This window comes from Oncorhynchus clarkii, chromosome 19 (assembly GCF_045791955.1).
Source record: "Oncorhynchus clarkii lewisi isolate Uvic-CL-2024 chromosome 19, UVic_Ocla_1.0, whole genome shotgun sequence".
Classification (NCBI taxonomy): domain Eukaryota; kingdom Metazoa; phylum Chordata; class Actinopteri; order Salmoniformes; family Salmonidae; genus Oncorhynchus; species Oncorhynchus clarkii.
Genome location: NC_092165.1, coordinates 56,857,592 through 56,872,202, shown reverse-complemented (window position 1 = coordinate 56,872,202; position 14,611 = coordinate 56,857,592). Strand labels below are relative to the sequence as shown.

The 14,611-nt window shown below is 42.3% G+C and overlaps 2 protein-coding genes across 3 annotated transcripts in view; one reads left to right on the top strand and one right to left on the bottom strand.

Moving 5' to 3' along the window:
- Positions 1 to 9,773, bottom strand: part of LOC139375414 (dynein, cytoplasmic 1, heavy chain 1) — a 54,833-nt gene extending 45,060 nt beyond the window's left edge. Inside the window, exon 1 of the mRNA XM_071117178.1 lies at positions 9,446 to 9,773. Coding sequence (XP_070973279.1) covers positions 9,446 to 9,698 — 253 coding nt within the window. The 5' untranslated portion in view covers positions 9,699 to 9,773. The remainder of the gene's footprint in view (positions 1 to 9,445) is intronic.
- Positions 9,774 to 10,459: 686 nt separating this feature from the next.
- The window catches only part of LOC139375413 (protein phosphatase 2, regulatory subunit B', gamma a), a 51,499-nt gene continuing 47,347 nt past the window's right edge, over positions 10,460 to 14,611 (top strand). For both annotated transcript variants that reach the window (XM_071117173.1, XM_071117172.1), the window contains exons 1-2: positions 10,460 to 10,652; positions 13,778 to 13,846. In XM_071117173.1, coding sequence (XP_070973274.1) covers positions 10,488 to 10,652; positions 13,778 to 13,846 — 234 coding nt within the window. In that variant the 5' untranslated portion in view covers positions 10,460 to 10,487. The remainder of the gene's footprint in view (positions 10,653 to 13,777; positions 13,847 to 14,611) is intronic.

Genomic DNA, 14,611 nt, shown 5'->3' with positions numbered 1-14,611 from the left:
GACAAGCCAAAGTAGCCAAATGAAGCTAGATGGCTACCAAGCTAAAGCTAGCTAGCTACCCCAGAAGTTGCGGTCGAACAAATAATGCTGTATTACCAACGCGGTATTGTAAACACATCGTTTGTGGCCGGTGTTTGCAAACTTTTTTGTTGAGCTTTGACAGTGCTACAGATAGTAGTGGTGGCGCTTGGCTTGCACGTGCAAATTTAGAACACACAACATTCTATAATATAACTATTATTTGACGTGTATCTTTAAACACACAAAGACCCAAAACGGCATTCCATAGTATGTCGTGAAGCTAATGACAAAATAAAATAAATAAAAACCCTTGAATGAGTAGGCGTCCAAACTTTTGACTGGTTTATATACCTGTCAAAATAAGGTCCCACAGTTGACAGTGCATGTCAGAGCGAAAACCAGGCCATGAGGCCGAAGGAATTGTCCATAGAGCTCAAAGACCGGATTGTGTCGAGGCACAGATCTGGGGAAGGGTCCCAAAAAATGTATGCAGCATTGAATGTCCCCAAGAACACAGTGGCCTCCATCATTCTTAAGTGGAAAAACCACCTTGGAACCACCAAGACTCTTCCTAGAGCTGGCCGCTAGCCAAACTGAGCAATCGGGGGAGAAGGGCCTTGGTCAGGGAGTTGACCAAGAACCCGATGGTCACTGAAAGAGCTCCAGAGTTCCTCTGTGGAGAAGGGAGAACCTTGCAGAAGCACTCCACCCATCAGTCCATTATGGTAGAGTAGCCAAACAGGAGCCACTCCTCAGCAAAGAGCACATGACAGCCCGCTTGGGAGTTCGCGAAAAGGCACCTAAAGGACTCTCAGACCATGAAACAAGCTTCTCTGGTCTGATGAAACCAAGATTGAACTATTTGGCCTGAATGCCAAGCGTCACGTCCGGAGGAAACCTGGCACCATCCCTATGGTGAAGCATGGTTGTGGTAGCATGCTGTTGGAATGTTTTTTAGCGTCAGGGACTGGGAGACTAGTCAGCATCAATAGAAAGGTTTAACGGGGCAAAGTACAAAGAGATCCTTGATGAAAACCAGACGGGGCAAAGGTTCACCTTCCAACAGATCAACGACCCTACGCACACAGCAAAGAGAAAGCAGGAGTAGCTTTGTGGCAAGTCTTTGAGTGGCCCCGCCAGAGGCCGGTCTTGAACCCAATCGAAAATCTCTGGAGAGGCCTGAAAATAGCTGTGCAGCGACGCTCCCCATCCAACCTGACAAAGCTTGAAAGGATGTGCAGTGAAAAATGGGAGACTCCCGAAATACAGGTGTGCCAAGCATGTGTCATACTCAGGAAGACTCAAGTCTAATCTCTGTCAAAGGTGCTTCAACAAAGTACTGAGAAAAGGGTCTGAATACTTATGTAAATGTGATATTTCAGTCATTTTTTTGTGGAAATGCCTAAACCTGTTTTTGCTTTGTCATTATGGGGTATTCTGTGTAGGCTTGAGGCGATTTAATCATTTTTAGGATAAGGCTGTAACGTAACAATGTGAAAAAAGTAAAGGGGTCTGAATACTTTCCAAATACACTGTATTAGAGGTCGACAGATGATTTTTCAACACCGATACCGATTATTGGAGGACCAACGGGCCGATACCGATTTAAATCGGCCGAATTTTTAATTAATTCATTTGTAATAATGACAATTACAACAATACTGAATGAACACTTACTTTAACTTAATATAATACATCAATAAAATCAATTTAGCCTCAAGTAAATAATGAAACATGTTCAATTTGGTTTAAATAATGCAAAAACAAAGTGTTGGAGAAGAAAGTAAAAGTGCAATATGTGCTATGTAAGAAAGCTAACGTTTCAGTTCCTTGCTCAGAACATGAGAACATATGGAAGCTGGTGGTTCCTTTTAACATGAGTCTTCAAGATTCCCAGGTAAGAAGTTTTAGGTTGTAGTTATTATAGGAATTACAGGACTATTTTCCTCTATACCATTTATATTTCATTGACCTTTGACTATTGGATGTTCTTATAGGCACTTTAGTATTGCCAGTGTAACAGTATAGCTTCCGTCCCTCTCCTTGCTCCTCCCTGGGCTCAAACCAGGAACACAACGACAACAGCCACCATCGAAGCAGCGTTACCCATGCGGAGCATGGGGAACAACCACTAGAAGGCTCAGAGCGAGTGACTTTTGAAACTCTATTAGCGCGCTAACTAGCCATTTCACTTCGGTTACACCAGCCTCATCTCAGGAGTTGATAGGCTTGAAGTCATAAACAGCACAATGCTTGACGCACAACGAAGAGCTGCTGGCAAAATGCACGAAAGTGCTGTTTGAATGAATGTTTACGCGTCTGCTTCTGCATACCACCGCTCAGTCAGATTATATGCAACGCAGGACACACTAGATAATATTTAGTAATATCATCAACCATGTGTAGTTAACTAGTGATTATGATTGATTGTTTTTTATAAGATAAGTTTAATGCTAGCTAGCAACTTACCTTGGCTTACTGCATTCGCGTAACAGGCAGTCTCCTTGTGGAGTACAATGAGAGAGAGGCAGGTCGTTATTGCGTTGGACTAGTTAACTGTAAGGTTGCAAGATTGAATCCCCCGAGCTGACAAGGTGAAAATCTGTCGTTCTGCCCTGAACAAGGCAGTTAAACCCACCGTTCCTAGGCCATCATTGAAAATATGAATTTGTTCTTAACTGACGTGCCTAGTTAAATAAAGGTATATAAAAAAAAAATGGACGCCCAAAAATACCGATTTCCTATTGTTATGAAAACCTGAAATCGGCCCTAATTAAATCGGCCATTCCGATTAGTCGGTCGACCTCTACACTGTATATGTATCTGTTGGTCCCAGATACCTTTAAAAAATTAGGTAGGGGTGTGGATCACTAAACCAGTCAGTATCTGGGTAACCACATGCAGGGCAACACATCTCCTTCGTGTAGAGTTGATCAGGCTGTTGATTGTGGCCTGTGGAATGTTGTCCCACTCTTCAATGACTGTGCGAAGTTGCTGGATATTGGTGGGAACTGGAACACTGTCGTACACGTGTTTGTTTGGGATGCCCTATATCAACTTCTGTTTGGCACACACAATACTCACGCAGCAATTGCTCCTTTTCTCCAGTAGTTTACGCTATTCTACATTACCATGTAATGCTGCATTTGCATGGCACTAGTTTCATACAATACATGGAGACCCTGTCTTTTTTACTTAGTGTAACTTGTATATTTTAGTCAGCAGTCATGCCTGTTCTAGTGTTCATTATTTTTGTTTTTATAACAATGTCTTTTAGTTAATGTACTTTTCTTTGATATCTTGTATAATGCCTTGTTAGGGTGGGTGGAAGAGGTGGATGGATGGGGGAATTTGGGGTTGTTGGTACTGTGTATGTATGTATGTACAGTGGGGAGAACAAGTATTTGATGCACTGCCGATTTTGCAGGTTTTCCTACTTACAAAGCATGTGGAGGTCTGTCATTTTTATCATAGGTACACCTCAACTGTGAGAGACGGAATCTAAAACCAAAATCCAGAAAATCACATTGTATGATTTTTAAGTAATTCATTTGCATTTTATTGCATAACAAGTATTTGATACATCAGAAAAGCAGATCTTAATATTTGGTACAGAAACCTTTGTTTGCAATTACAGAGATCATACGTTTCCTGTAGTTCTTGACCAGGTTTGCACACACTGCAGCAGGGATTTTGGCCCACTCCTCCATACAGACCTTCTCCAGAACCATCAGGTTTCGGGGCTGTCGCTGGGCAATATGGACTTTCAGCTCCCTCCAAAGATTTTCTATTGGGTTCAGGTCTGGAGACTGGCTAGGCCACTCCAGGACCTTGAGATGCTTCTTACGCAGCCACTCCTTAGTTGCCCTGGCTGTGTGTTTTGGGTCGCTGCCATGCTGGAAGACCCAGCCACGACCCATCTTCAATGCTCTTACTGATGGAAGGAGGTTGTTGGCCAAGATCTCGCGATACATGGCCCCATCCATCCTCCCCTCAATACGGTGCAGTCGTCCTGTCCCCTTTGCAGAAAAGCATCCCCAAAGAACAATGTTTCCACCTCCATGCTTCACGGTTAGGATGGTGTTCTTGGGGTTCTCATCCTTCTTCTTCCTCCAAACATTGCGAGTGGAGTTTAGACCGAAAAGCTCTATTTTTGTCTCATCAGACCACATGACCTCCCATTCCTCCTCTGGATCATCCAGATGGTCATTGGCAAACTTCAGACGGGCCTGGACATGCGCTGGCTTGAGCAGGGGGACCTTGTGTGCGCTGCAGGATTTTAATCCATGACGGCATAATGTGTTACTAATGGTTTTCTTTGAGACTGTGGTCCCAGCTCTCTTCAGGTTATTGACCAGGTCCTGCCGTGTAGTTCTGGCCTGATCCCTCACCTTCCTCATGATCATTGATGCCCTACGAGGTGAGATCTTGCATGGAGCCCCAGACCGAGAGTGATTGACCGTCATCTTGAACTTCCTCCATTTTCTAATAATTGCGCCAACAGTTGTCGCCTTTCCACCAAGCTGCTTGCCTACTGTCCTGTAGCCCATCCCAGCCTTGTGCAGGTCTATCATTTTATCCCTGATGTCCTTACACAGCTCTCTGGTCTTGGCCATTGTGGAGAGGTTGGAGTCTGTTTGATTGAGTGTGTGGACAGGTGTCTTTTATACAGGTAACGAGTTCAAATAGGTGCAGTTAATACAGGTAATGAGTGGAGAACAGGAGGGCTTCTTAAAGAAAAACGAACATGTCTGTGAGAGCCGGAATTCTTACTGGTTGGTAGGTGATCAAATACTTGTCATGCAATAAAATGCAAATTAATTACTTAAAAATCATACAATGTGATTTTCTGGATTTTTGTTTTAGATTCCGTCTCTCACAGTTGAAGTGTACCTATGATAAAAATTACAGACCTCTACATTCTTTTTATGTAGGAAAACCTGCAAAATCAGCAGTGTTTCAAATACTTGTTCTCCCCACTGTATGTACGTATCAGATATGATAACAGAAAGACAGTACCAACAACCCCAAATTCCCCCATCCATCCACCTCTTCCATTTATATATATATATATATATATATATATAAACAGAGCTTCCATATATATAACGTTTAGCCTACTGCAACTTTTATTGATTGACAGTAGCCTATAGGCCCAGTCGGTATGAGATAGAACATCACAGCCCCACCCACCTGAGGGGTAAAACAACATGTGGTTATCGAGGTTACCCCATTGGCTCACAGCAAAAACTTGACCTTTTTCAAATGCAATTTTCTTGCTGTCTGCTTGTTTTAGTTAACAAAACGTAATTTAAGGAATGTACAGCATTTCTAAAGATCAATTTTCAACATTTCCTGCTCCCGAGTGTTCTCACTACTTAAAAAAAAAAGAAAGTATGAAAATCCCTTTTCATCACAGTGCTGGGCAGCCACGTGAGTGAGTGGTGGCTAGCTTAATGTTCCGGTAACTAGCTAAGACCACCAACACAAACGGACTATACAGATACAAGTAGTGAGTGGCATTACAAACGGACAATACTAAACAAGTATTTTAAATGTTGTTAAATAAAACAAGGCAAGTCAGTTATTAACTCTTTTGGGATAGGGGGCAGCATTTTCACTTTTGGATGAATAGCGTGCCCAGAGTGAACTGCCTCCTACTCTGTCCCAGATGCTAATATATGCATATTATTATTATTATTATTATCGTCTATAGAAACTTGAATGAGGATTCTACAATAAAGGAGGGGCTCATGAGACCTCAGTCAGTGGTCTGGCAGAGTGCCTTGGTCTCATGACGCGCGCTCCCGACAGAGTTACCCGTCTTTCCAGTGCTTTTCTTCAGACAAAGGAATTCTCCCGTTGGAACATTATTTATGTTTTATGTTAAAAACATCCTAAAGATTGATTCCATACATCGGAACTTTTCGAGTTTGTCTGGACGAAGTGCCTGCGCCTCATGAAGATGGGATTACTGGGCTGAACACGCTAACAACAAGTGGCTATTTGGACATAAATGATGGAACTTTATGGAACAAATCAGTCATTTGTCGTCAAATTGGGATTCCTGGGAGTGCCTTCAGATGAAGATCAAAGGTAAGTGAATATTTATGGTGTTATTTCCAGCTTCTCTTGACTCCAAAATGGCAGATAATCCTCTGGCTGTTTTGGGCTCTGGGCGCCGTTCTCAGATTTTGCTTTTTCCGTAAAGTGTTTTTTGAAATCTGACACAGCGGTTGCATTAAGGAGAAGTCCATCTTTAATTCTGTGAATAACAGTGGTATCTTTTATCATGGTTTATCATGAGTACTTCTGCAAAATCACTGGATGTTTTGGAATCAAAACATTACTGCACGCAACGTGCCAATGTAAACAGATTTTTGGATGTAAATATGCACATTATCAAACAAAACATACATGTATTGTGTAACATGATGTCCTATGAGTGTCATCTGATGAAGATCAAAGGTTAGTAATTAATTTTATCTATATTTCTGCTTTTTGTGACTCCTATCTTTGGCTGGAAAAATGGCTGTGTGTTTTTTAGACTTGGCTATAACCTAACATAATCATGTGTTGTGCTTTAGCTGTAAAGCATTATTTATTTATTTTTTAATTGGACACGATGGGTAGATTAACAAGATGTTTATCTTTCATTTGCTGTATTGGACTTGTTCATGTGTGAAAGTTACATAAAAACATTTTTTAAAAGGTTTTGAATTTCTCGCGCTGCCTTTGCAGTGGAATGTTGTGGAGGGGTTCCGCTAGCAGAACGCCTGCCCTAGAAAAGGTTCATAACAAATTCTTATTTACAATGACAGCCTACCCCGGAGGACGCTGGGCCAAATTGTGCTCCACCGAATCACGGCCAGTTGTGATACAGCCTTACACGGAACCCAAACAGGCTGCGCACGTGCGCCATTGTGCATACATTTATTTTGTCCTCCCACACCAAACGTGATCACGACACGCAGGTTAAAATATCAAAACACTCTGAACCAATTATATTAATTTGGGGACAGGTCGAAAAGCATTAAACATATGGCAATTTAGCTAGTTAGCTTGCACTTGCTAGCTAATTTGTCCTATTTAGCTAGCTTGCTGGCGCTAGCTAATTTGTCCTGGGATATAAACATTGAGCTGTTATTTTACCTGAAATGCACAAGGTCCTCTACTCCTCCAATTAATCCACACTTAAAATGGTCAACCAAATTGTTTCTAGTCATCTCTTCCTTCCAGGCCTTTTCTTCTCTTGACTTTATATTGGGATTGGCAACTTTCATAAATTAGGTGCATTATCGCCACTGACCTCGTTCGTCTTTCAGTCACCCACGAGGGTATAACCAATGAGGAAATGGCTCGTGGGTACCTGCTTCTATTAACCAATGAGTAGATGGGAGAGGCAGGACTTGCAGCGCAATCTGCATCAGAAATATAACTGATTTCTATTTTTATCCCTTGGCAAAGCAGACGCTCATTGGCACGCGCGAGCAGTGTGGGTGCAATAATAGAATAACATAGATTTCAGAATTTATTTTTGCAACGCTCGCGCACGCGACACGAGCAGTGTTGCCAGCCTGTTACCGGTGGTGAAATGTTTTCCATACACATAGCTACGTTAAGCCTACTTGGACGCTGGGTCCTCACATCTCCCCTACTCTCCCACACCTAATAACCTGAAGCCACAGCACAGGGTTCTTCTCGCAAGGTCTTTTTCCTTACATGGGAGCATTGTGAATTGTAGGTTTATGTTGTTTTTTTTACCTGGTTACATGTACATTGAACACAGCAGATTTTCAGCATGCTTTGCAATTTCTGTATAACAAAAAAACAACATTACAAAACAAAAATGTTGACAATTGGGGTCAATGGGAAAGAATGTCCCCCCAATTTGTTGGCGTGGTCGAGGCAAATTCCTCCTGATGAGGTCTATATGGACTAAGGGTATGCGTAGGCCTATAGCCTATTATTTGCCGTTTGGTTTGAAATTCTGACTGCACAAATTATTTTGCATACACTCTGGTCAAGTAAAGCAGAAACGTATAAAGTTTGTTTAAACTTCCAATTTTATTAGTCCATATTGCAATTGTTTGTTCCCCCTCTCATTACTACCATTGTTACTTATTTAGGCGGCTATTGGCAAACAACTGAAATGGAAATCCGTTGGGCAAATATATTCATTTGATGGTTGATCATGAAAGATTTGGCTATGCCTAGGCCAACAACTCACATTCAAATCGAATGGCGATTAAGGAGAAATTAAGATTGTAAAACAATAACCAAGACAACGAAGTTGAAAAGGCCCATGATCATCCGACATTGGCATGTCAGGCGCTGACATTTTGCCCTCTCCGCTCTCTTTACAATATTTTTGTTATTTTATTTAACTAGTTAAATCACGGTTCTCTTGATTTATGCTAGTAGTCTAACTACCACACACATGTGGTGCTCTGCCAGACTTCGGAGGTGTAGTCAAGTTCAAATATGTTGATGACATCACGATGTTTTCACCATCGACGATGGCTGTCAAACGTAGTCGATAGATGACGCATTCGTAAAATTGCCTATCGACGATGGCTGTCAAACCTAGTCGATAGGCAATTTTACGAATGCGTCATCTATCGACGATGGCTGTCAAACCTAGTCGATAGATAATACATTCGTAAAATCGCCCAACCCTACTGAGCGCATGACACTGCTTTCAGAGATGACTCAAATCTTTTGTGCTCCCCTCCCTGCAATATGAGGTCACTCACTGCTGCTAGAGATAAAAATCTGCATTGCAGCATTCATATAAATATTCACTTTCTGTCTGTGCATCCCAACCAAGCCTACAGAAAACAATCAAAGTCCATTACTCGAATGGAGACATTTCTACTCCTCGTCACTGTAGCCAGATATGATCAGCACAGATAACTATAGTTAGTTATCTAATTTCCTTAGTTAAGTGTGCCACGCCTAGATGATAAAAGGAATATAGACGTGCGTGTGTGACTGAAATGGCATTTCTATCTGGCACAGTGGTCTAGGACTAACAGGAGCCTGATTTTCACATGATCCTATAGCTGAGGGCAAAACTATAGAACAACGGAGCCGTTCATTGAACCGCGCATCCACTGTAAACGTTATCTGCTTTTGGCAGTCAAGACTGCCTTGTATTTTCTATAAGATTGTACCTCTGACATTTTAACTTAGCTACGTAAACCGCCAGTAAATGTTTGGGTGAGAGGAATCCTCTGACGGAGGCTGCAGCAGCATGAGTAAATTTCATTTGACTGGTTAGATAACGTTAAGATGTAGCCTACGAAGGTGCAGTCTATTAGCTAGCAATTTTTGTATTTTTTTTTTTTAAACAATTAGCTAGCAATTTCTTAAACTAACTAGCTAGTTAGTTAACTAACTACCTTAGTTGAATCAGACTGACCTTTGAGTGTGCTTCTCTCAACCAGAATGGTGTGAATTTGGGGGTCCGAAAGAAACTTCCTCATTTGCTCTATGGAGCTCTTCTCTTCTAGGGCGGTTTCCAAGGAGGCCGGAGCATCGCCGCCATCTTCCAGGAGCAGAGGGACAAGTTTACGAATATGCTTCTGCAGCACCGCGGCATCAGCAACCGTTTGTACGGCAGTAGACACCTCCATGGTGCCGGAGCTATCGTCGCCCCCGCCACCGTCCGACATTTTCCGAAATAACGACCAACAGTCGGTCGTAGACTGAACAAAGAAACGCCTGGTCAAACCACATCAACTGGTAACGTGTCAATGCGGCGGTACATTTGCTACCCTTCAGATGTATTCATGCAGTGCATGCTGGTATTTGTAGTACCAGATGACGAATTTGAAGCTTTAAGTCGATGGAAATGTCCCATAAAACTACTACGCTACCCACAATGCAATTCAGACCGGTCTCAACTTTTGTCTGAAGGGGGGGAAATGGGAGTTGGCTGATAAACTCATATTGTTTTACTGCCTGAAAACTAATATTAACCTAAACTACAGTATTGCCTAACCTTTGTGGTATATTTTTAACAAGAAACAATCAGATTTTCGCGAAAATTCATATGTCTCTGTGATAAAACAATCTTTGAACAAATGCGGGTTCAGAAAGAGCGTTTAGAAGCTAATTGTACCACTAGGGGGCGGTATTGCTATTCAAGAATGTGTCAGTCACGGAAAACATTTCAATTAAACTCTTTTAGACAGGTTTATATTTATCTAGGCACCTACTAAATCAAATGTCCTTTCTCTTACCTTCTATTCATATATTTTGATGTGAATAAACTGAAATCCCTGTCGTTTTATGACATATTACAAATTTAGTACGGACTAGCTTGATATTATAGCCTATCACAGTCTGTCTGACACCCCTATTGAGTTGGCACAAGGTCGTTAAGGATTATGACAGTGCAGTAACCATAGGCAGTGACGGTAAATGAAGTGGAGAGCTGTGTGGATGGATTTTAAAGTCACATGACCGAAGTCAACGACTCAAACCTCTATGGACGAAAACAGAGGTGTGGGCTACTTTTGTCACACGGAGGGATCAGAGGCATTGAGGGAGCGAACGGAGTTTTCAGAAGGACGGGGGGCTCCGACCCTCGCCTAAAAATGCCGAATAAAGGGAAAAAATATAAGGTGAGTAGGCTAGATGTAAAGATATTATTGAATAACAAAACTGTTAGGATTCATAGGTGAAATAGCCTAATTGGTTATTGAATGAGTCTCTCTCAATTCAATTCAAAGGGATCTTTATTAGCATGGGAAACATATTGCCAAAGCAAGTGAAATAGATAACAAACTAAAGTTAAATAAACAATCACAAATGAACAGTATAGACATTTAAATGTCATGTTATGGCTATATGCAGTGTTGTAACGATGTGGAAATAGTTAAAGTACAAAAGGGAAAATAAATACATATAAATATGGGTTGTATTTACAATGGTGTGTTCTTCACTGGTTGTTAGTGGTGGAAAAAGTACCTAATAAACTCAGAAAAAAATTAACATCCCTTTTTCAGGACCCTGTCTTTCAAATATAATTCTTAAAAATCCAAATAACTTCACAGATATTTATTGTAAAAGGTTTAAACACTGTTTCCCATGCTTGTTCAATGAACCATAAACAATTAATGAACATGCACCTGTGGACCGGTCGTTAAGACACTAACAGCTTATAGACAGTAGGCAATTAAGGTCACAGTTATGAAAACGTAGGACACTAAAGAGGCCTTTCTACTGACTCTGAAAAACACCAAAAGAAAGATGCCCAGGGTCCCTGCTCATCTGCGTGAACGTGTCTTAGGCATGCTGCAAGTGTAACAGTATAGCTTCCGTCCCTCTCCTTGCCCCTACCTGGGCTTGAACCAGGGACCTTCTACACATATCAACAACTGCCTCCCACGAAGCATCGTTACCCATCGCTCCACAAAACCCACGGCCCTCGCAGAGCAAGGGGAGCAACTACTTCAGGTCTCGGAGCGAGTGACGTCACCCGATTGAAACGCTATTAGCGCACACCACCGCTAACTAGCTAGCCATTTCACATCGGTTACACCCCCCCCCCCTTTTGACCTCCTTTTCCGCAGCAACCAGCAATCCGGGTCAACAGCATCAATATAGCCCCTACCTGGGCTCGGACCAGGGACCTTCTGCACACATCGACAACTGACACCCATCAAGCATCGTTACCCATCGCGCCACAAACGCTATTAGCGCGAACACCGCTAACTAGCTAGCCATTTCACATTGGTTACACAAGGAGGCATGAGGACTGCAGATGTGGCCAGGGCAATAAATTGCAATGTCCGTACTGTGAGACCCCTAAGACAGTGCTACAGGGAGACAGGACGGACAGCTGATCGTCCTCACAATGGCAGCCCATGTATAACATCTGCACAGGATCGGTACATCCGAACATCACACCTGCGAGACAGATCCAGGATGGCAACAACAACTGCCCGAGTTACACCAGGAACCCACAATCCCTCCATCAGTGCTCAGACTGTCCGCAATAGGCTGAGAGAGGTTAAACTGAGGGCTTGTAGGCCTGTTGTAAGGCAGGTCCTCACCAGACATCACCGGCAACAACGTTGCCTATGGGCACAAACCCACTGTCACTGGACCAGACAGGACTGGCAAAAAGTGCTCTTCACTGACAAGTCGCCGTTTTGTCTCACCAGGGGTGATGGTCGGATTTGTGTTTATCGTCGAAGGAATGAGCGTTACACCGAGGCCTGTACTCTGGATTGGGATCGATTTGGAGGTGGAGGGTCCGTCATGGTCTGGGGCAGTGTGTTACAGCATCATCCGACTTAACTTGTTGTCATTGCAGGCAATATCAATGCTGTGCGTTACAGGGAAGACATCCTCCCTCATGTGGTACACTTCCTGTAGGCTCATCCTGACATGACCCTCCAGCATGACAATGCCACCAGCCATACTGCTCGTTCTGTGTGTGATTTCCGGCAAGACAGGAATGTCAGTGTTCTGCCATGGCCAGCGAAGAGCCTGGATCTCAATCCCATTGAGCACGTCTGGGACCTGTTGGATCGGAGGGTGAGGGCTAGGGCCATTCCCCCCAGAAATGTCCGGGAACTTGCAGGTGCCTTGGTGGAAGGGTGCGGTAACATCTCACAGCAAGAACTGGCAAATATGGTGCAGTCCATGAGGAGGAGATACACTGCAGTACTTAGTGCAGCTGGTGGCCACACCAGATACTGACTGTTACTTTTGATTTTGACCCCCCCCCCCCCCTTTGTTCAGGGACACATGTCTGTGGAATATGTTCAGTTTATGTCTCAGTTGTTGAATCTTATGTTCATACAAATATTTACACATGTTAAGTTTGCTGAGAATAAACGCAGTTGACAGTGCTGAGTTTAGTATTACTTGAGTAAAAGTAAAGATACCTTGATAGAAAATTACTCAAGTAAAAGTGAAAGTCCCCCTGTGACATACTACTTGAGTAAAAGTGTAAAAGTATTTTGATCAGATGCAGTAGGGATTACCAGAGTTGCTCTCTTGATAAGTGTGTGCATTTGACTATTTTCCTGTCCTGCTAAGCATTCAAATGTAACGAGTACTTTTGGATGTCAGGGAAAATATATGGAGTAAAACATACATTCTTTTTGTTAGGAATGCACAGATACCCCCCCCAAAAACAAGTTAAGAAGTACTTGAAAGTATTTTTACTTAAGTACTTTACACCACTGCTGGTTGCCCTTATCTTGTGGCAACAGGTCACAAATGTTGCTACTGTGATGGCACACTGTGGTATTTCACCCAATAAATATGGGAGTTTATCAAAATTGGATTTGTTTTCAAATTCTTTGTGGGACTGTGTAATCTCATACATTGGGCAGGAGGTTGGGAAGTGCAGCTCAGTTTCCACCTCGTTTTTTTGGACAGTGTTCACATAGCCTGTCTTCTCTTGAGAGCCAGGTCTGCCAACAGCAGCCTCTCTCAATAGCAAGGCTATTTTCTGGATTTTGATAATTAGTGGGAATTGGCCTAATTCTGCTCTGTATGCATTATTTGGTGTTTTACATTGTACACTGTTTTTGCAGAATTCTGCATGCAGAGTCTCAATTTGGTGTTTGTCCCATTTTGTGAATTCTTGATTGGTGAGTGGACCCCAGACCTCACAACCATAAAGGGCAATGTGTTCTCTAACTGATTCAAGTACTTTTTGCCAGATTTATCTATCTGTTTATCTAACCTGGGCCTACTGTCACTCACACAGTTTGTCTGTCTTACGTAGGAATCTTCCAAGCCTGTGAAATCAAGCAAACCTGGATGCAAAAATGGACATTCCAACTCTGACCATGAGGTAGGAAGCAGTCCAACCTGTATTTTCTTAGTTTTGCCACCATACTTCAAAGAAATCTAAAAAAAAGTTGGAAAGTACTGATGAACAATGATACTGATAAACCTTTTGATTTGAAAACAGAGTTGGACCCATCTTTGTTCTGTTCTGTTATATTCTATCTACACCCATCAAGCACTTATCAAGCAAGGTGAAAATCAATATACTTTTACACTCATGTGTGAAACAAACTGCATGGATTCTTCTGAAATAGGCAAAGGAAGGTGTCTTCTCGGGAAGCTGTACAAGTCAACTCAATGAGCCAAGGAATATATGACTTTATCTGGGGTTAATTGGGGTTAGTGGAAAGAACAAACCGGTCTAATGAGAGATGTCATGAATCCTCTTTCACCTTTTTAGAGCCTTTCTAGCTTCAGACTTCTGGCTCTATAAATACACTGTCAGAGTGTTTCCAAAATGGTACCCTATCTAGTGCACAGGGGCATATAAGGCTCTGACCAAAAGTAGTGCACTAAATAGGGAAAAGGTGCCATTTGGAACAAAGCCTCAGGGTTCCTCTGGCATGCAGAGTTCTTAGAAAACCTACTAATCAATATTAGTGTTATGCATTGTAAGTGTTTTTTTAATACACTGTCAGTTTATCGACTGTTAGGTACTGACTAGAACTAGACAGTCACATCTGGCTGTCTACAGTCTATCCGTATGGTCCTACAGTATGGTACTGTAGTATTTATTTAGACTTAAAACATATGTATATCTGCTAAGTAC